Source organism: Tasmannia lanceolata, unplaced genomic scaffold (assembly GCF_043159265.1).
Source record: "Tasmannia lanceolata isolate RefF3 unplaced genomic scaffold, GAP_Taslan_0.1 ptg000015l, whole genome shotgun sequence".
Taxonomy (NCBI): domain Eukaryota; kingdom Viridiplantae; phylum Streptophyta; class Magnoliopsida; order Canellales; family Winteraceae; genus Tasmannia; species Tasmannia lanceolata.
The window spans coordinates 56,810,104-56,831,924 of NW_027518692.1; the positions used below are offsets into that span (position 1 = coordinate 56,810,104).

Below are 21,821 nucleotides of genomic sequence, written 5' to 3' on the forward strand. Positions count from 1 at the left end.
TAAAATATATATATATATATATATATATATATATCACTTTCCCATATAAAACTCATAAGTTTACACGATATAGATGTAATATGATGTAAGCCCATATAGTAAAGTATTTTTCAAAAAGTTTAAGGCTTACCCCATAGGATGATCCAAGCCATCCATTTGATGGGCTGCATATTTACCCCAAAAATCATTTTCATTGGATGACCCGAACCCTCAGATCTATAAAGGTTTCCATAGTATGCAGTTCCACTATAGATTGTAGGGCTAGGATCCAATAAATTTTTTTTTGGGATATTTAAGTCATTTGGTTGAAAATTGTGATTGAACGCCCGGCCCAGCCTAGCCCGGCACGGCATGGCGGGCTACGGGCCGCGGGCCGGGCCGTGCTCGCCTTGGAGAAAACCAGCCCGGCCCGTGAACCCTTCCGGCCTGATTTTTCCGTGCCGGCCCGTTTGCCACCTCGATGCAAGCCCCAAACCCATTATTGGGATCAAAAGTACATTTGAATTTGAGTCTGATAATAGGTTTAGGGCTGACAATAGATTGTCATAATCTCAAACGAACAGGGTTAAGATTATGACAACAAATGGTGAGTCCAAAACCAATTATGGGACTCAAAATTACATTTATTTTAGAGACCAGTATTTGGTTTTGGACTTACTTGGTCATAATCTTAAACAAACAGAGCCTAAGAAATCATTCATTTTTTTAACGATCCTAAGAAATCATTCATTCAACTTAAAGCTACAGGTAGCACAAACATGGTGCTGAATCTAAGCAACATTGTCATTTGCGGTGGCTGGCGCTCACCTAGATGAACTCTAGAAGCACAACCTTGTGTGTTGCTGGCTTAACTTAGTATATAGAAGTAGGGAAATGATTTCTTTCACCCCTTTTTGATATCTTTTCTTGGAAATTAATGGAAAATGACAAACAAAAGAGGGTGGATATGTGGTCTTTTTTAGGCAGAAACATAAAAGATAGGGTGGAAATATCAATTAGCATTGCGAGAAAATGACACAAGTTATGCTCAGATATTATTCCTGAGAAAAATACAGGGGTGTCGATGAACTCAAACGGTCAGATAGACCATCTGAATCCTAAATTAAACTGACAAGATTTAGACACAGTATCAAGATCTAGGAAACATTTAGAATCCTTATTATATGATCCAAATTTATTTTCTATCAGATCCAGACATCTAACAAAAGTCCGCGGGGCAGTCCTAAATCTGAAATAGAAGTAAAAAAGTTTATAAGATTGCAAGAATCTTCTGTAAAGGTTTGGCAAAGAAACACTTTTTCAGATTTTTCCATTTTTTTCCATTTCTTGATTACAAATGAAAATAGATAAATTATAAACATTGCAGTTCGAGTTTTATTTAGATGGACCTTCAATATATAATAATTCCTTCTCAAAAACCATAACCATATCACTTTCCTCTACATTGTAGAGAAAAAAAACTAATAATTCTTAAGAAAAAAATTTTCTGTCCTGCAATCCAAATAGGGCTTGAGTGGTTGCGATTGTGTGTCAACCTAGAAATCAGTCTATCACTGTTTTTTGAAGGGCTGAGATTAAAATATATATGCTCTTTCAGTAAGAAGTGTACGATTAATCTCAGGCCTTCACAAACAAAGTTAAAAGTTGATTTTTGGGTGACGCACTTTTGTTGCATCTTGACATAAGCTAAACAATATGTTGGAAAATATAATAGGGGTCTGATCTATGACTTAGTCAGATCCAAAAAATGCAACTCGAAGCCAGCAACAATTACTTGAAGTAAAAAATCTTTTCTCTTATGGAGAAAAGCCAAATATGGCTCAAGTCCACGTGCACTCGCTGACTGTGGTCAAACACGAAAGAAATGAAGGAATGAGACAAATAAAAAACAGAACATAAACTCTTTCTTGCTTTGTGGTTTTTCTGTGCACTGAACTGTTGTTTCTTCCCCTTTATATAGACCCACGAGTGTGATTGCTTGTGCTCCTATAAAAGCCTAGAATCCAACAAATTCTAAAGCCACTTGAAGGCCCAAGCCTTTTTCCAACTCTCCATCGTATATGGATGGGAAAACACTTTCTTCCAAAGCAATGTGGGACTATTTGTTTTGCCTTTGGTTTAGAGATCACAACAAGCACACACACTCCAAGGTTCTGAGTTCAAGTCCCCATACAAGCAAAAGACTTTTGCTTTCAAAAACAAGAGAGGGAAACTTTAATTTGAATCTTCCATCCAAATTTTAACACAAAGGAAAAAGGCATCTCTGACTTCTTATTTTTTATTTTTAAAATTCTAACACAATCTCCATTCTTAAAGGGTGTTTTATTCATAAATTTATTACTTTTTTTTAAAGCATATTCGAATATGTAAGCTACCAAAAAAAGTCGAATTAGTCATTGAGAATCTTGATTTTATAAAAAAAAAAAACATATAGTGTTAAAAAAAGGTATTTCCAATTAGTCCTTGAGTATGTCCCCACACGTTTGGAGATTAAGGACATGTTTGGCAGGCATAGAAATTTGCTTCTTTCGATGTAAACTGGGCATAAAACAAATTTTATGTCCATACGGATACTCAGCGGATGTTTAGTAATGTTGAGAATTTTTCCCAAAAACCTTTTTCCCTCAGGCCTTGTTTGGATTGCGAGAAAAACATTTATGATAAGATTTTATTTTCTACCAAAGATTGTTAGAAGAAAATTATGAGATTATGGTTAATTTGAAAAATTATATGCTGATCGTGTGGACATGCCTGTTTTCAACGTACAACGAAAGCAATGCTGATGTCGGATCAAATATCAAAGACTGGCCGGATGATGAACTCTGCTCGTTCATCATATAAAATCTCAGTTAATTTAGGGCCTGTTTGTTTTAGATTATGACAACCGATTGTGTAGTCCCAATGATCAACTCAACTTAAGTGCAATTTTCGGTCCAATAATCGGTTGGGACTCCACAATCGGTTGCCATAATCTAAAATATTATTATTTTACATTGAAGGTCGCTCTAATTAGAAATTGAATAGGGTTGGTTCAAAAGTTTTCTTTTTTAATTGCAAAAAAAGTAAGAAATTTTAGAACCTTTTTCAGAAGATTACCGCAGAGGGTTTATGAGTTGATTCGCGCGATTCTCTTTAGCATTCCATTCTTTTAAAAAGTTTCATACAATTGCATAAACCCCCTCAGAATGCCTTACAAAAGATTTTCCCTGTTTTCTCCCGTACCCGCTTCTTTTTCATCTTCCTTCTCCCATTCATTCGCACTCCAAAAAACCCCAAAACCCTAAAATAAAAACCCTAGAATGGGAAGAAACTCCCCCCTCCGTTCTCTCTTTCGCCCCCTCTTTAGCATAAAACCCTCCCCTCTTTCTTCCCAAACCACCCCTTCTCTTTCATCTGTCAAAACCCTAAAACCCCAAACCCTCCTCCCATTTTGTTCTCCCTGTTTCTCTTCCTCTACATCTCGCCACTCTTCTGAAGACTTTTTCCTCTTCCTGAACCGCCGAACATTCTGTTCATCTACGAGTATCCTCTCTTTCCAAATCCCCCTTTTTATTAAATTTACCGTATTGATTTGAATTCTGTATTATATAGTATATATTGCTGCTAACAATCTTACATGTCTTTGAATTTCATAGAACTTTGTTTAATTTGTGTCTCTTAGGTCGAGTAGTTTTTATCCAAGTTGTACAAATAATATGAACGATTTCAGAATTTCTGTGATGGGCGATGATAAATTCGCACCCCCTTTAGGATAATTCACACCCCTTTAAAGGAGGGTATGTGGCAGACTTTAACGGCTTTTAACGTGCCACTTTAGAGGGGTGCGAATTATCCTACAGGGGGTGCGAATTTATCATTACACTCTGTGAATTATGTACTATACATTTCAAGTTTAAGATTTTTTTTACCTTCTGACATGTGTGAATTCTACATTGAAGTATCTTTTATTTTATGGTTAATTTACAATTGGCGGTAGCTGAATTGTTACGAAATATACAAAGGAGTATATGTGCTAGTGAAATTTTTTTATACTGTTGTTTTGATATCTCGTTCGGGGACATGCTCGAATATGTGAGACTTGTTGTTGGGGCATTGTATTATGGCACATCTTGGGATTATGAATTTTATGTAAGTTTTTGGATCTCAGGAAATACATAACGATGGAATCATAATATCCAAAAAGATGATCTCTAGGATTCAAATGACCAGGTTGCCGTTGTAGAAAAATTTGATGATTGCACAATTAAAACAGTTAACTATTGTTATTCAACTAAAGCACGAACTTAGTGTGGGAGTTCATCTCATATTTGTTTAACACTGTTCTAGAAATTGAGCAAGAAATCGAAGAAGTTGGATTAACTTATCGGCGAGTCGAGGAGCAGATTTAAACCCATTGTCTTTAAGGCAAAGATTGCCCCCACTGTGACGGTGTTGACGTCATTGATGGTGCTGATGGGATGAATGGCGACTGCCTCCATTGCTTTTTTTTAGAGAAGAACTCTCTTTGTAATCACATACCCAAACCCTTAATAACAATCTCTTAAATATGAAAATGGGCTAAAACATGCAAAGGCACATGACCCTCTAGATCATGTCTCAACAAAAGTACTGTAATTTTCAAAAAACTCTAAACCGGTTTAAAAAAAGAAGTAAAAAAGGTTAAAAGGGTTAACAGACAAAAACAGTAAAAATCTCCTTTTTAATTTGAAATATACTTTATCATATATAAAAGCGAACATTTTTACATGCAAATGTGCTTGCTACTGTCAAGAGGATCAAGGTGTAACTGTGTAAGTCAGTTACGTAAGAACGAACATTCTGAATGCATGCAGTTCACGCTTCCAAAGGTCTTGATTTCTTCAGGTTTGGTTCACAAAGATTGTAGGCATCAAAGATAACAATTGCACTTTTGAGATACATTTGTTATGTAATGTGTATGGATGCCCCTGATCTGATTTAAACTAATTGTATATGTTACATCAGGAATTTACATGCTGAATTGAATTATTTTTTCTAGATTTAGACATTACCAATTAGAAATGTCTGCTCTTTATGCACACCATTACTTCAGTAAAATTGCCTTTGATTAGATGCACATGTTGCCTTTTGCATGGTTGTTTTTCTATCTGAAGAAGCTAATTTACATAACTTTTTCTGTTTGTGCATACAATGTTTTATGTTTATCAAATATGTTTTTGTACGGTAAAAGAGCTTGGTATATGAAGACACTCTGAATGACTTGTGTGAGTTTGGTGTTTATACGTTTGCATAATCGGGGTTCTAGAAGTTATTCAGTTTTCTTCAACATGAGGAATCTTGTAACTTACGTTAATAGTCAAATTTGACATTAATGTCAACTGAGGATATATTGAAACTGTTTACTTGAGGTTCATGTTTTATGTTTTGGAAGTTCAAGAATCCCTCTGTATATTCTCGCCCCATTTAAGTTATCTGACACTAAAGTACATGTAGTCTTGAGATAGGAAACATGACATTTTATTCATTCAATCGTGATATGTTCTTTTCTAAGACTAAAATAATGCAGGTCCCTCGAGCATCGTCGTTGTCAAGTCTGATGAAGAGTTCAACAGCTCACTAAACAAGGTCCAAGGTAAAGTTTCCAATTTTACTATATTGTTGATATGCATGTTATTAAAAGAGTGTGAAATCTCCGAACCTGACCCTTTGTCTCACTGGCCATCAACCTAAGTTTGTAACGCTGAGCTCAGGTTTCAATGTTTGCTTTGTACAAAGATAAAGGACTCCTATTAGGCTTCTAGTACTCATTTTCTTTCCGTTTTGGAACTTTCTGCTTTACAGCATCACTGACATTTTTATTGAATTTTTTCTCAGATAATGGATTGCCTGCAATTTTCTACTTTACCGCGGTGTGGTGTGGACCTTGTAAGCTTTTGTTAGAACTTGGACTTTTAGCTTAGAAACCTGCTTGTTCTGGCCATTACTTGGTTTGGACTCTGTTATTTATTTGCACATTTAAGATGAGCTTCTTAGTGTTTACCTTTGTTCCAGACTCAAATTTTACTTCTGTTATCCTTGCTTTGATATCTAACTTAAGATCATCTATTTCTAATATGATACCGTCCTATGAAACAATTATAAGGTGGATCAAGCTTATTACTCATGCCATTTATGTTTATAAATGTCATACACATTAAGATGTTGGTGCCAATGGATGAATATGTTTTATTTCACTCATTTGTTTGTCAAGGATCTTGTGTTTTTTTCGTTTTGTATCCATTTGGTTAGGTGATGCCGAATATGTTTTATCGGACTCATTTGTTTGTCAAGGATCGTGTTTTTTTTGTTTTGCATCCATTTGGTTAGGTGATGCCTTATTTTTGGATTCCCAAGGATAATTTTATGCTGTATTTGTTTACTAGTTGCAGACCCGTTCGTTGCACGGGAACGAAAAACAAAGAAAAACAAAGAATCAAATTAAGCGAACTATGAAAAAATCAGAAGTTATTCCCTCAATGCAAGAAACCAACATCCTGAAAAACAAAATTTTAAGCACCTTAGAAGGAAAAGGAGTTGTTATAGAGATTTGTTCGCCTAAAAATATAAATATCTACTGTAACAAAACAACAAAATGAATCTATGAAAAAAAAACAGTCACAGTTTTACCTCACTGTCCAATCTAAGAATAAAAGGAAAAACGATTTTCTTATAAATGAAAACATAAAAAATATAAATTGAACTTAAAAAGAGTATAAACGTAATCATTTGTACCCGTGGGATGCCATTACTCTCCAAAAAGATGTCACTGATAATATCAGCTAAACATAAACATTAAAAGAAATAAAAGGAAAAAATAATAAGAATAATGGTGCAGGGCCTCATAGAAGAGCAACAAATGACCATAGGCTTTGATTAACGTTGGTAACACATTAACAACATCAAATGAACAGGATGGCTCTGATCATTCCCATCCTGTGTTGCGACGGGCAACCCACACACACTCTCTTGTTGGTTTTATGACCAAAGGCAAAATAGTTCAATAGTTGTAAAACTTAACATGGGGTATTTAAAAAGGAGACTACAAAAAGACATAAACCATGGTTAAGCCAATAGGTTAGAAAATAATAAAGATAAATAAAGAGTTTAATCAGATGAAATAATGATTTAGAATTTGATAGGTTCTCAACAGCAGCTGGACACGATAAAGTCGTTGGCTTCGTAATCATGGCTATAGCCTGCATAAAAAGAGCAGGCATTAAAAGAAAATGAGTAAATGAATGATTATATACAGCATATCCACATGAAGAAGACACACAGCATCAAAGTCCTACGACATGTATAGAAGGATGAATGGGAAAAATACAATTGCATCACAAAGAAGTTGTGGAGAATAAAGTAAATATATTAAAAAGAAAATCTATGTATGCATATGGAAAACAACACTTGCCATTCCAAAATAAAACTTCATCGAGACATTGTCAGATCCTCTTGAAAACCTGCAAAATCAATGGAAAAACATCAGAATGTGGAAAAAATACATAAAAAATCATAGCCCGTTGAAAACTTTGAAAACCTATTGCCTAGAACTTCAAGGAGACAAAGATTGGCAAATCCTCTTTTTTCATGAGAAAAAAAAAACAAACAGAGCCCTGGTGTGTGTGTGTGAGAGAGAGAGAGAGAGAGAGAGAGAGAGACCATTTCAAATTTTTTTTTTTTTTAAACCATTTCAGAGAGAGAGAGAGAGAGAGAGAGAGAGAGATCTTTAGGGTTGTTGTCGAGACATGTGAGGCAGAGAGAGGGAGAGACAAATGGGTTTAACATTTTTTGGGTTTGGCAAATGGTAACGGATGGGGAGAGAGGGGTTTAATCTAAAAGGCAGTTGAAACGACTTGTTTGGTAAAAAAATATAAGTTTATGTATAGAAGGAAATGATTGATGGCATGAAACGTGGTTTTAAAAGGCTTTGGCTAATACAAAAGAATACGAAAAGGCAGTTTCTATATAGGAGGAAACTGTGTGATGGCAAGAAACGTGGTAATAGGAAATTACCGATGTGTAGGGGTTGGAAATTACGAAAAAGGCGGTTTCGAATGTCAACTTAACGTAAAAATGAAAGTAACGTTTGGAATTCTGAATTTTGAAAGTAAATGCGGAAGTGAATCCAATATACGAATCAGTAGTACAGAGGGGTTGCCACGTGGCACAACCCCCAAAATCCCACATTCCCTTATATATATATATATATATATATATATATATATATATATATATATATATATATATATATATATATATATATATATATATATATATATATATATATATATATATATGGTCTAGTGATACCACATTTTTGCATCCTTTGGAAGATGTGGTATGATGGAAGAAATCTATATTATGAACTCTGCATGGTAACATAATTCTAACCCACTAATATTTATGCCTATTTCTAAATGATCTGCCTAATCTCGACAAGGAGTAGCACTCTTCGTTTGTTTGGATTAGCACTCTTGGTTCTAGCTTGGATTTACCTAATTTTGATATCCCCAATACTCTCATCACATCCTAAGCATCACATTTGATTTTATAACCTTAAGGAATAACACGGGCCTAAGAATACATAAAACCCCACCGTTTTGACCCATATACTTGACATATGGGTGAGGTAACACTTTATCCCAGCTTATCTTTAAAAAGAAGAAAATAGAAAACCACTTCAATTCAAACGAAAAGGAGAAGGTTTATTACGTGTCCTACAAATACTGTTTGTGTTAGAATCCTCTAGGAAGACTTGAGTTCCTCCAAACCAGTGGAAAGAAGAAAATAATCCAACAAAGGAAGACAATGGGTTTTCAGTCCATTTCACCAATTGAGCTTACGCCCCTAGAGTGGAAGATCTATGAGGTTCATCTTTGAAATGAACTATGGAAAATGATCATGTCAGGGGACATGTACAAAGCACTAATTTCCCTTTTGGAGTGTTAAGTAACCTAGCTATGTTGTATGGATCATTACAAGGACTCCTAACCGCATCAATCTCCTCGTAGATCCTTTTCCTCCTTGCAAGGGTGTAACTGGTGTCATATATGAATGCCTCAATTTTCATAGATTTGTCATAGCTATAGATATATTGGAAGCCAAGGGAATCATTGTTTTTATGTTTAGTACCAAGTCATTTAATTGTCTTGCATAGTTACCAGAAAACTTCCTAGTTGGATGGGAAGCTCACTTCAGAAGTTAAGGTCTTCTCGGTTCCCAAATATTGGGGAAGCACACTTCCCACATGTTTCCTCTTAATTAATTGTACGTTTACTATTCAGGTGATTATTTTTTCCTAAAAGAGTGTTTTTTTTTGTTTTTGAAAAGTGACAATTTCATTGATATTATAAAGGCAATGGGGACCAGGAGTCCCGTCTTGCGTTACAAAATATCAATAAGCCTGCATCGGACATGCCCAGAACCAGTATGGGTAAAGCTAACAGAACAAATTTACAACCATTACACATTTTCCTTCATCACACCACTCCCATGATACATATCTATTCAAAATTCAACGTCAATATCCCATCACTGGCACCACTCCCCCAAATCAGATCTGCATGATTAAGGCCCTAAAATTCATCAGGTCACTCCTATGATTGCAGTGCAATAGCCTCACCAAAAACATTTGGCGAACGACCGTGGTCACTCCAGCCATGGAGTGTTTTCTCCTTTTGATAATGACTAAAGACCATATTTTAAAAAGGTGTGTATTTAAAACTTAAAAACTCATACTAAGTTTCATTTGTGGGTCTTTTTCCCCCAAACTTAACATTAAATATACATTAATAAAACATATGAAATGTAAATTCCTAAAATCTGTAATTCTAATCAATCTCAGAGTCTTCTTTACTACTTGCAGTCCTTAGCTACATTAACTCTTCCTCCTTAACCTTGTATAACTCTCTTCTTTATATAAACTTCCCGTTCGCTTCTAATGAGGTTTATAAATACTTCATGTTGAATTTCAAATACACTTCACACATGTTTCCTCTTTGCTTTCTTTAGAGATTTTTGCTTTTCTCTTCCTGCATTTTCTCTTTCTAAACCCCTCATTTCCCGCTTCCGCATCTCGCACTCACTTCCCACTCTGGCAACTATGGTCTTGACACCGCCCAGGCCTTGGGCGTTTAAAAAAGCGGTCTCACCGCCTGGGCGTTAGAGGAGCAGATGATGCGTTAGAACCTTGGAGGAGTAGAAGAGTTGGTGGTAGTTGTTCTTCTTCCTCTTGTACCATTTGCCAGGAATGTAAGAGAACTTGATGAAGATAATTTTCAATTGGATGATGAGACAGAGGATGAGGGGGTGGATGAGGAGATTGTGTTTGAAGACTCAGATGAAGATCGAGTCTTGGTCTTGGAGGGAGAGGACAATGATTGGTGAAGACTGAAGAAGTGCTTGGATTTTAATCTTTTTTTGGTCATGGATTTGTGTTGTATTGTTAAATACTTAAATTATTAAGTACTTTATGCTTAATTTCTTATTATGTTTTTTACTTTTTGTTATTATTTAATGTTTAATGCTTATGCATAAAATGGTTTAGATTGTTATGTATTCAAGTATTTATATTTTATATAAAAAAATGCAAGATATTATGAAATATATTAATATCTAAAAAAAAAATGAAAAACGCCTAAAAACGCTTGGGCGCCGCCTGGGAGGACAGTCAGCCGCCCAACGCTTTTTAGAACACTAATATATATATATATATATATATATATATATATTATATATATATATATATATATATATATATATAGAGAGAGAGAGAGAGAGAGAGAGAGAGAGAGAGAGAGAGGAAAGTGTTGGTGAGCTTAAGCTCACCAAACTTATGGTGAGCTTAAGCGCCCTAATCACATGGGTCTCACATTTTCTGTGGTGATCCAAACCATTCATTTGCAAGGCCCTATCATAGATAGGGTGTGTACCAAAAATCAGCTCCATAGGATCATCCTAACCCCTCCATTTGTGGAGGACAAAAATGGGCAGATTTGTGGACAAATAATGTCTGTCCATTTTGACCTCCAGAAATGGATGGGTTAGGATGATCCTATGGAGCTGATTTTTGGTACACACCCCATCTATGTAAGGGCCTTTCAAATGAATGCTTTGGATCATCCTAACAAAGTAGGCCCCAATGTGATTGGGCGCTTAAGCTCACCATAAGTTTGGTGAGCTTAAGCTCACCAACACTTTCCTCATATATATATATATATATATATTTTTTTTTTTTTAAAATTTTTTTTGATGACGTAGGGTGTCCCCACCCCACTTTGTAGAGTGGGACTAATTCCCTCCGGATGCGCGCAATCACCTGTAAACCGCGCGCAATCACGCGCATCAGGTAAGCCCAGGGGGGACATTATCTATATATTGATTTCTTGGATTAAGCATCTGCCTCTATTTTTTGTTTTTTTAATTTTTGAAGAGGAGCTTTGCTACTATTCAAAACTTAGAAAAAAAATACATTTTCCCCAATAAACTATGGACCCCTAGGGGCTGAGCCTTTAGCTCAATTGGTAAAGTCTATGTTCTTCGACCTTGAGTTCGGCGGTTCAATCCAGCTTTACCTATAAAAAAAGAGACCATGGACCCTTAACTGGTCTTTTCCTATTAATGCTGGTTAGACCCCCATAGTTCCATTTTTCTATCATCATAATTGGCTTTTGGGAATGTTAACATGGAATCATTGTTTCTAGACAACCTTCAAGCCTTCAAGGCTCCCTGGCTTCGCGTAGATCCATTATATTTGATCGAGGATGTGAGGTTACCAAATTTCTAGAACTCTTCTTCCTTTCCTTTCTTTTATCCAGACTTTTTGATATCTAATAATGGACTTCTCTTTGCTTTTGTTTTCATTAGACACTTCAATGCCTAACTTAGCAGTATTGAGTGCCGGATAGCAGTTATTAGTATAAAAAATTTCTTTGTTTGAAGCTTGGTCTATGCCTGTAAGGGTTGGATGAAGTTTGCAGAGGGCAGTTGCAATTGTGGCCTTCCATTGCGAGGGAGGTTGGCTAGCAAAGCTGGTTGGATTTTCCAAAAGGTTTAATTCTACCTCATTAAGAATCAACTCCTCCCCAATAGTCAAAGATGACAAATGGAAAGAATATTCTGTTCCAACAGATACCTCAAAGGTGAAAAAAATACCACCAAGCCAAAAATTAGCTAGGAACGAAACAATCCAGCAAGCCTTTCAAATAGAAAGGAGGGAACTTGTCATGAATCTTCAAGATTCTCATTGCCTTCATCATCAAGGTAAATGCGAAGGAGGACTCCATAATAGGAAGATTTGTAGACAATTCAACTACGGAAGGAGTGGTAATACAAACCCCATATGATAACATTACCCTTTTGATACCAAGTTCACGAGATAGCCTTTCTCTTTAATTGTTGGTCACTTAATGCATTATATATGCCTTACACAGAATATGACACATTATTCCTTGTTTTCTTTAATATTAACATGAGTTAATTTATCATTCAACATGAAATTGTAAGTGTAACCTTAAAGTTGGGTCACTTGGGTGTAGTTGAATTTTCTGGAATATTTGATCTAATATCAATTTACTTTTTTTTTTCCAACTTTTATAGGCAAGTTCATATCCCCTTTCATTGAGGAGTCGAGCAAGAAATACAATGTGACCACATATAAGATTGATGTTGATCAGGTAAATGGGTTTGAAGTGTTCATATATAATTTCTGTGTTGATCTATAGAAAGATCTCAAGTATTCCATGTAACTTAGAAGAATATTATAAGCTATGTGAAGTTTATCCTCTTATATTTGATTCAGTGAAATGAATGATAAAATAACATGTTTAGTATGCCTTTTTAATTTGAAAAATCGATGCCAATGTCGTGTATCATGAAATTTGAATGTTTCTTCATATGTATGAACTTATAACTTCCAGTTTTTGTTCTCCAGCCGGTGGATGATTTTATAACATTGTATTAGTGACTACCAATGACTTCCATTTGTTATCAGATATTAGCTCTTACCAACTAGTTGATGCTCGCAAACATATATGATGGTCACTACTTAGTCATTAGCATTATGATGTGTAGGGACTCATTGAGGCCTAACGTGGGTGTACAGCCTTTAGATATAGGCATATGCAATTTAATTTATTCCAATGGATTGTATATTTGGTATTTTTCTTCTCCCTGTTTCATTTATAGCATTAGATTCTATTCATAAGAGGAAAAAAGGTTACTTAAACCATCCTATAAACAACTAAATTACTTCTTTATGCATATGAGTAATTTTAGAAACATCGGAAAGAGGGGAAAACTAGAGATCTTGTAAAAACTATAGCTATGAATCTTGCAATTGGTTTTCAATTTTTTTTAAAAATTTGAGTTTGTGTTCGTGGATCGCAATTCTGAACTTTCATATGAAACTGGTTCATTAGGTGTAGGCTTGAGTTTGCTTCTTTGGTTTGATCGGGCATCACCTTCAGTTGTACTGAGGGAAACAATCGAATCATTCTCAAATTTCTAAATATTATGGGAAGTGGAAACTGGAAAGTAGAGACTCGAAAGTGGACCATTCAAAAAAAAAAGAGACTCAGAAGTGGAAAGTATATCGGTGTTGAAAATAAAAGAAGTTGACAGTTGAAACTGGGTGTCAATCCACTTACTTTTCATGGAAGTCTGTTAGACACTAGTACTAGTGAACTATCACGAGCTCTATCACAAACCATTTTCCCTATTTGCAATATGGTGTGGTGTCGGGCTAATCATGTAATCCAAGTCTTGCATTTGATGAAGTTTTCCACCATTGTGGCATTCATTGCAAGAGCGTGGTGAGTGGAAGTAAAATAAGCAACGCTCTTACGTTGATATTGACTCGATTACTTGGGGGCAAGGTAGCTTAGCTCTGAAATATTTAGGATTAACCTTCAAGATTGTCTCCATTAGCCATTTAGGAACGTGATGGCTATTCTGGTGTTGCAGGTTTCATTCTTGCCTATAGAGGTGGATTAGGTTACCTGGAACGTGGTTCGTTCCAGTACGCGGTACGGGAACGGGTACGGGGTACGATGGTAGTCCGGTACGCGGTATGATGAGGGTGTATATATATATATAATTTCATATATTTTTACAAGAATGTCATTCCATAGTACACACTACGCACATTTAATACACAAAATATAAAAACCTCGTGTATGTCATACATATTTTTTCAAAAAGAAAGTAATATATGAATATCCTTCCATAGTCCATACTACATCCATTTAATAAAAAAATAAAAAAACCTCATGTATGCCCACATATTTTTTTCAAAATAAAGCTTTAGTTCCAATTCAACCCAAAATATATAAAATTTGTAGCTCTCTCCATCTCTCTTCTAGTCTATATGCATCTCTCTCTCTTTCTCTCTCGCGGGTCGCCGCGGTTCGTCATTTTTGGCGATCCGGGTCGTTAGTGGACCACGTTTCGGATCGTGCGACCTCGGATCGCGGATCAGAGGGCGGATGGTGAATCCGGTAACTATGTGGAAGGTCTCTCCTTCTTTTCTTCCCATGGAAAGTAACTAGATCAAGGTCTTTCAGCCTTTCTTATAGACTTCATGTCCTTATACAAAGTCCCTATCTTGCTTCCTGGCAGTCTTGAAATGATTTGCAGAAACATTTTTTTTCCAGAGTGGTTGATTAAGCACCAAGAAGGTCCATCTGATAAGTTGGGAGGTTGTTTGCAAGACCAAAAATGGAGGGCAACCTCGGCTTCCCATTTCCTACATTCTAAGAATTTTTCAACTTTCTTTGAAATGGTGGACTCCAACGAAATGTTAATTCCATTGTGTCATTGTTTATGGAGATGAGCTGAAAATCTTCTTTTGGTAGGACTTGTAAGGGTTCTCCCTTTCAGATAGTTTTTTGAGCATTTTTGGTACTCTTGGTCAATCCATTAGATTGAGTATCTCAATGTAACTGGTTCTTGCTTAGTTTTGAGCAATGTTATTCTAGACGATATTAATATAGGTCTATGAAATATCTTTGTTTCTTCAGTGGGTTCTAGACAACATTATTGACCTTTAACTTGGGGTTCATGACATGGTGTTATGGTCCTGGAGCCATGGAGGAAATTCTCTAGAGCGTTTTACTTTATATACCCTATCCTTAATGACGAAATTGTAATGATAGACCATTTAGCCAAATATGAGACATGGTCACGCCTGATATCTTCTATTTTCTGTGGCAACCTTGAAGAGGCTTGAGTCTATATCTTATCTCAATGTCATTGGATCGGATAATAATCCGTTTAAGTTATTGATTGATCTACACCTGATTTTATGCAAAACTGTGGTGCAAATAACGCTACCCAGTCGGAAATGAAAGAATAAGTTGTCTTTGGAATGTTCCTTTTCAATGGCCTTCTAAGGCATCTAAAAGGAGAGAAATGCTAGGAATCTTCAATGGTGCTTGGTTCTCCCTTTTGGTTTGAGGGGTGTGGGGTTCTTCCCTTCCCCTTCTGGATCATTTCGTGAGAATTTTCAGGCACTGGGCGGTTCTTGCTTGATCTTGACTAGGAAATTTTATATACCCTCTTCCTTTCATGGAGACTGGGATACCAGGAGAAAAAAGAAATACAGAAAAATTAATCAATTAAAAGAGAAGATCAAATTGTACTTGGAGTGATTTTTTTTTTAGTGATGCCACTACTTGCAGTAATTAACAAACGGGTGCTCTTCTAACAATCAAAACCATCGCAAATGTGTTCCATTTCATAGAAAATATAAACCAGAGGTAGTTGACTCGATGATGATCCTCCACTCCAAGTTTCTATCAATATCCTGTCCAACGTGGGGGCCCATGAAAGTAAATCTCAAGTCACTTCAGATTTTGTGACTGCGAAAAAAAAATCATCCACTTGTTTCTCCTTTCCTTGATCTTTATTCTCTTCGACGCATATGAAGTTACATTTGCATCGATAGGACTGATTTCTCCCAACCTAATGAGATGACTGTCAAAGGAAATATGTATATGGCAGCAAATTACATAAGTTACCCTTAAGTGCTTGATGAGTTACATTCTAAAAGTGAAAAGAAAGAATTAGAATAAGTGAAGTTCAAATGCAACAGCTTAAATGACAGAATGTTCAGTTATTACTCCCACTTAAGTTTGGCAGTGAAGCTTGCAAAACCCCTAACTTGCTCGTCAACCAGTCAAAACAATTTTAGTCCCTGACAAAATGATAGTTCACTCTATGGTGTGGACATGAAAAACTGGACCCATTGCCCATACACATGCCAAGTTAATTCTGCAGTTGTGGAAGCCAAGATTTTGTACTCAGCTCAATGCTTGAATAGACAACAATTGGTTGTTCTTTGCACACCAAAGATACCAAAGGATCCAGTGGACACAATAGCCAAGGGTAGATCTGATCAAACAGAGAGCCAATTAGCCAACTAATCAGAATCAAAGAACGCAGCAAGCTAGAGAAGGCTGGACGGTACATAAACTAGCAAACACATATAGGAATGCCCTGGCCTTGCATTGTGTAAGTTGTTTCATCGCCTTTAAGTTCAATTGTACCATTTGCATTTTTTTATGTGTATTCCATTTTTTCTCATAGTGTTTAGCAGAATAGTGACAACATCATCGTATATGCTTTTGGGCTGATGGCTTTACCATTGGTATAAAATCTTTAAAAAACAAAAAAAAAACACAGTTATGCTACTTAACCAAATATTGTCTGTCAGTAAATTTAAGTTGCTTGTTGATATTATTTTCATGCCTAATTTGTTGAATTTGTTCAAATAACATATGCAGTAATTGCTGCGATGTTATGTTATGTGCAATATTTTCCACCTTAAAGGCGATTTCTTTCTGCATTAAATATTCTGAACTCCTTTTTATCAGATATTGTGTTGAATTTATGAGAATGATCTTTTTGCAGGAGGATCTTGGAAGCACATTAAGCAAGTTACAGATTTCTTCTGTGGTAAAACAAATTGATCTATACTTCTGTTTAAATGGAGTATCTTATTATCATTAAAAAAAGGAGTATTTTATTTTATTTTTCGTTTGTAGCAACATTTCTCCAAAATTAGTATTCTGTATTCATATAATTGAAGGTGATACTACATCATCCTATGGCGTTTTTGTTCTTTAAAGAGTTGGGGAGAAGGGGATACATGTTTGTGTATTCCACTATCCCTATTATGCATTTTATGTGAGACTAAAAGACAAAAATGCACTTACTACTAATGGGCTTATTACAATAAATCATCTCAACAATGCTGAGTACACAACCTTTTTCCATTTCTAACACTAATTGGAACACTTTAAGAATTAGAGACAATTTCAAAAATCTCAGACATAGAAGATGTTAAAGTATAAACGATTAAAAACTGCCTTCTCCAACAGCTTAAGCTTTTGGAGTAATTGTTAAGTTTCACAGAAGACAAGGGGATATTATAACAATGATAATCCTTCCGAATGAAGGAAACAAACTCAGCCGAAAGACTAGGAGAAATGAAGAACAATGTTTGTGTATTCCACTATCCCTATTATGCATTTTACGTGAGACAAAAAGACAAAAAATGCCCTTATTACTAATGGGCTTATTACAATAAAACACTAATTGGAACACTCTAAGAATTAGAGACAATTTCAAAAATCTCAGACATAGAAGACAAGGGGATATTATAACGATGATAATCCTTCCGGATGAAGGAAACAAACTCAGCCGAAAGACTAGGAGAAATGAAGAGCAATGTACTGTCTGGAAACAAAATGGAATGAGGATACTTCTCAATATGGGCTAGTAGCTTTTTAGACTAAACATCTTGGGAACTTCAAAATGGAGTCTAACTTCAAGAGGGAGTCGTAGAAGATTCTCCGTCTTTTGATCAAGACCACTCCATAAAATTTTGTTTTTAATTAAATTTGGTGATGTAATCAGGGTGTATTTAGTTTGGGTTGATCAAACTATGTTGGACTTTATGTTCCATATTATGATTTTTCAAAGGGAAAAGTGATTTTGCCTGTGTTGCATGGATTCTTTGCCCCCCTATGCCGAATCCGCGTCGACACGCCTCCACACGCAAATCGAACATGGATTCGCTTGGGACACACCCGGATTCTTGTCATAGCTGTGTCCCGCATGAATCCTGTTTTTTCGGACGAATCCGACTCATCGGATTCTCTTTGCGAATCCTGTATAGTTTCCCTTTAAAGGTGTTTTCTTCTTAACTTTTTTTATGTGAAAGCACAACCTGTCCTCTTTTAATAAAAACCCTAGCACCTCGATCCTTGACCCTGGAACATCGACCCCCCCTTTCTCCTCCTTCAACTCTCTTAGTGTGTGTGTGTACACACATATATAAATATAAATTTTTTATTTTTAAAATTTAATTTTATTTAAAAATTACCGAATCCACGAATCCTAGTTTTTGGGGTTTGCCGAATCCGACACCTTGAATCCGTGTTGGATCCCGACACGCGAATCCGAATCCATGCAACATAGGCTTCTGCTCGGTCGAGCAGATATCACTATCTGCTTGGTCGGCTAGAAACACAGTGGGCCCACATTGTTTGCGTGATCCAAACATTCATTTGATAGGCCCTAACATAGATTGGGTGTGCCCAAAAAAATCAGCTCCATAGATTCATCCTAACCCTTTGATTTGTGGAGGTTAAAAATGGATGGATTTTGGAGGTTTATACCCGTCCATGTTAACCTCCTATTGAGCTGATTTTTGAGGCACACCCTATCTATGTCAGAGCCCATCAAAAGAATGGTTTGCATCACCCAAACAATGTGGGCCCTTTTTTTGAAAAATGGGTTCTCCCTTTGCCTGTTACATCTTTTTGGTACTATATTATAGTGTGAATGAGGTTCACCTGGTCATTCTCCTTGACGATGTCGTAATTATAACAACAACAATAACATGTAAAATTTGAAATGTCCAGGTCTACATATAGAATTTCGCTGCAAAATGCACTGGCTCGGAAATTATGTTTTTGCCCTTTAGGGCACAATTGGAAGGCAGAAAAGTTTGTTCAAATTTTATTTTTCCTTTTGTGTTTCGTCATAGTTTTTTTTTGCATGAAACACTTGATCATGTACATTTTAGGTTTCCACCACATGATTGCTACCTATTTGCTGATTTATATTGGAGAAAATGAATGCCCATTGAGATGACTATTGGTCCAAGTTTGAAGAAGCTAGGCTACTCTGAATCTAACCCATTAGGTTTCTTAAGACAGTTACATAACAAGGATATTTGTCATCTGGAATCACGATCCCTTCTATCAAATATATGTATTGATTTATACTTCCACCCTTCTACCCTGGATCGATTGCAGATTGGTATCTCGTTTATGCATTGACACTTCTTGGTATTGACAAGCATTTTCCAGTGGTTTGGAATTATACAATTTTTGTTTCGTAATTCAATGAGAAACTCGAGTCTGGGTGTTCTTGTAAAATATGGACACAATTGGTAGTTCCATCCTGTCGGAATGTATGGCAATATGTGTATTTGCAATGGTTATTTTTTAGTGTCATACTTGTATCTTGCTCTTTAGAGATGGATAAGTCCATGACCCCCAAATTGACATCTCTGATTCCAAAGACAACTTTGGGCCATGACATCCATAAATTTCAAGGTTAAACTACCATTGGGTTTGTTTTTTTCCCCATTTTAACCTTATTATTTGATCAATACCGAGCGTGTTTTTTTTTCTGAAGAGAACAATACCATTGGTGGTGGGGACAAGATGTCCCCACCGTGAGCCAATACCGTATATCATTGGGATTACATCTGGCCAGAAATAGGCGTGCGTTGGAACAATTCATTACAGGTGTGTACTAATATCAGAACGATAACAATAGACATAGAATCCAGTGAGACACCCTCCTTAGCTAAACAGTCAGCTGTCTCATTCGCCGATCGCCTTCTGTGTTCAATGGTTGGACGAATATCACGTACCTGGTAGCTGACCCCGGCGATTAGATTTTGAATCCTCCATGGTCTGATGGAGCTGTTGGCGGCCCATGCGATAGCATTCGATGAATCACCCTCAACTATAAGCGGACCCAGCCTAATACCGTAATTGTTTTGTACCTCCAAAACTTCTATATATTACCCACTACACGAATTGAATACTACTTAATAAAGTAGAACGGACAACCTGTGAGCAAGGCAAGCTGGGAAAGAGCTGGGACTTATATTCAAAGACCAAGACAGCTTTTTTATTTATTTGATGCCGCTATGTAATAACATCTTATTTTATTGCCCACTGCACGAATTGATCTCTGTATTTGTCTCATTTTACAGTGAAGTTTCCTTGTGTTGCTGAGCTACAGAGTCCCCAAGAATTAACTCCTTAAAGGGTGTCTAAATCTATTGTATCCTAGTATTTGACAGTTTTATAGATCTGGCTAAAAAGTACTTATGTTTCTCTTATTCAACTAGATGACATCTTTCATTTTCATTCCCTTCCATTTTTCTGAAGTCACTGCTTATTCTTGAGAATACAAACTATTTATCATATTATGGAGTTCAATGTAAAGTAGTTAATTTCCCCAGTATGTCTGTCCAGAGTATTCTCTTACTGTTCTTTTGTGGGTCTTATTGCAGCCAACACTCCATTTCTTCCAAAATGGGAAAAAAGCTTCTGAAATGATCGGTGCTGATCTTGCACGTCTCAAGGACACCATGGAAAATCTTTACAAGTAAATCATTTAGTCGGTCATCTCCTCTGTTTGAATTGAAATAGTTTAAAGTTACTATTGGCTTAATATATGTGTGCATACACATGCTTGAACAGTTGTTTGTCTGTGCTTATGTGAGCATGTGAATGTGGTAGCTGCTAGTGATGTTATTGGATCCGGCTACAAGTACACAAACCATGCAAATTACCTGCAAGATACAACAGTTCTATTACCAGCACTTGTAAAACATCAAATGTAGGAGTAAACTCTGGTTTTGTTTCAATTTTGCAGGCAGGACTAAATGGAGGTTGGGGGAAGAATCCTATTGACATGTTAAACTTGATATATTACACTGAAGACAAAGGACAATTATTGTGGGAGAGCAGTTGAGGTCTGAGTATGTTCCTCTGGGCCCAACAGACTAGGTACAGACTTAACGAAATTTCAGCCTCTTTCGGGGACTTTCTGTACTACGTCTTGCTTGTTATATCTTCTTGTTTGACCGAATGATCTTTTCCGAATTCAGTCAATACTTTCTCAACTTGAAAATACAATCAGATAATTTATTAGAGGTCGGATGCAGTCAGAGCTTTTATGAGACTATTTTGTATTTCTTCTACCAACTTCTTATTATTCTGGACATTATGTGATTAAAAAACGAAGAAATCAGAGAAGTCGATTTTGCTCTAATTGTAGTTTAGCAATTTCATTATCTTGAGGATTTGAACATGTCAGAAAGGAACTCACAGAGCATCTAGCCTCTAAAAATAGAGCAGTCTTCAGATTTCAAACTATCCTTGGGAAATTTGTGAGCTCTTTGAAAAGTCTCTCTGTTGAAGCATGGGAAGTAAGACATGTGATCACCTTTGAATAGCAACTGATCCTCTTCCTTTCTGCTCTGTTGTGGGTGTTTGTGTTTGGCTGATTGGACATGTGATCACCTTTGAGTATCAACTAATCCTCTTCTTTTCTGCTCTGTGGTGGGTGTTTTGTGTTTGGCAGGTTTGACTTTAGATTTTAGAATGCTCTTGAGGGGGTTGGTGTGTTTTTGGCACGGTTGATAATTGGATGCTAAGTTCGTTTACGAGGGTACTGCAAATCATTTCTCACTACCTGGTTAAAATATCACCCCC

At 36.3% G+C, this 21,821-nt stretch overlaps 1 protein-coding gene across 2 annotated transcripts; it reads left to right on the forward strand.

Moving 5' to 3' along the window:
- The first annotated feature begins 3,198 nt into the window (after positions 1 to 3,198).
- LOC143892593 (thioredoxin O2, mitochondrial-like) lies at positions 3,199 to 21,378 on the forward strand. Of its 2 annotated transcripts, XM_077397320.1 has the most exons (7): positions 3,200 to 3,522; positions 5,546 to 5,611; positions 5,854 to 5,904; positions 12,613 to 12,689; positions 16,924 to 16,968; positions 20,615 to 20,709; positions 20,980 to 21,378. In XM_077397320.1, the coding sequence occupies exons 1-7, from the start codon at positions 3,300 to 3,302 to the stop codon at positions 20,987 to 20,989; spliced, it is 567 nt and encodes a 188-aa protein (XP_077253435.1). In that variant the 5' UTR covers positions 3,200 to 3,299; the 3' UTR covers positions 20,990 to 21,378. The 2 variants fall into 2 exon arrangements, with proteins under 2 accessions (XP_077253436.1, XP_077253435.1); XM_077397321.1 differs by lacking the exon at positions 20,980 to 21,378 and having other exon boundaries at positions 3,199 to 3,522; positions 20,615 to 20,713.
- Positions 21,379 to 21,821: the final 443 nt, after the last annotated feature.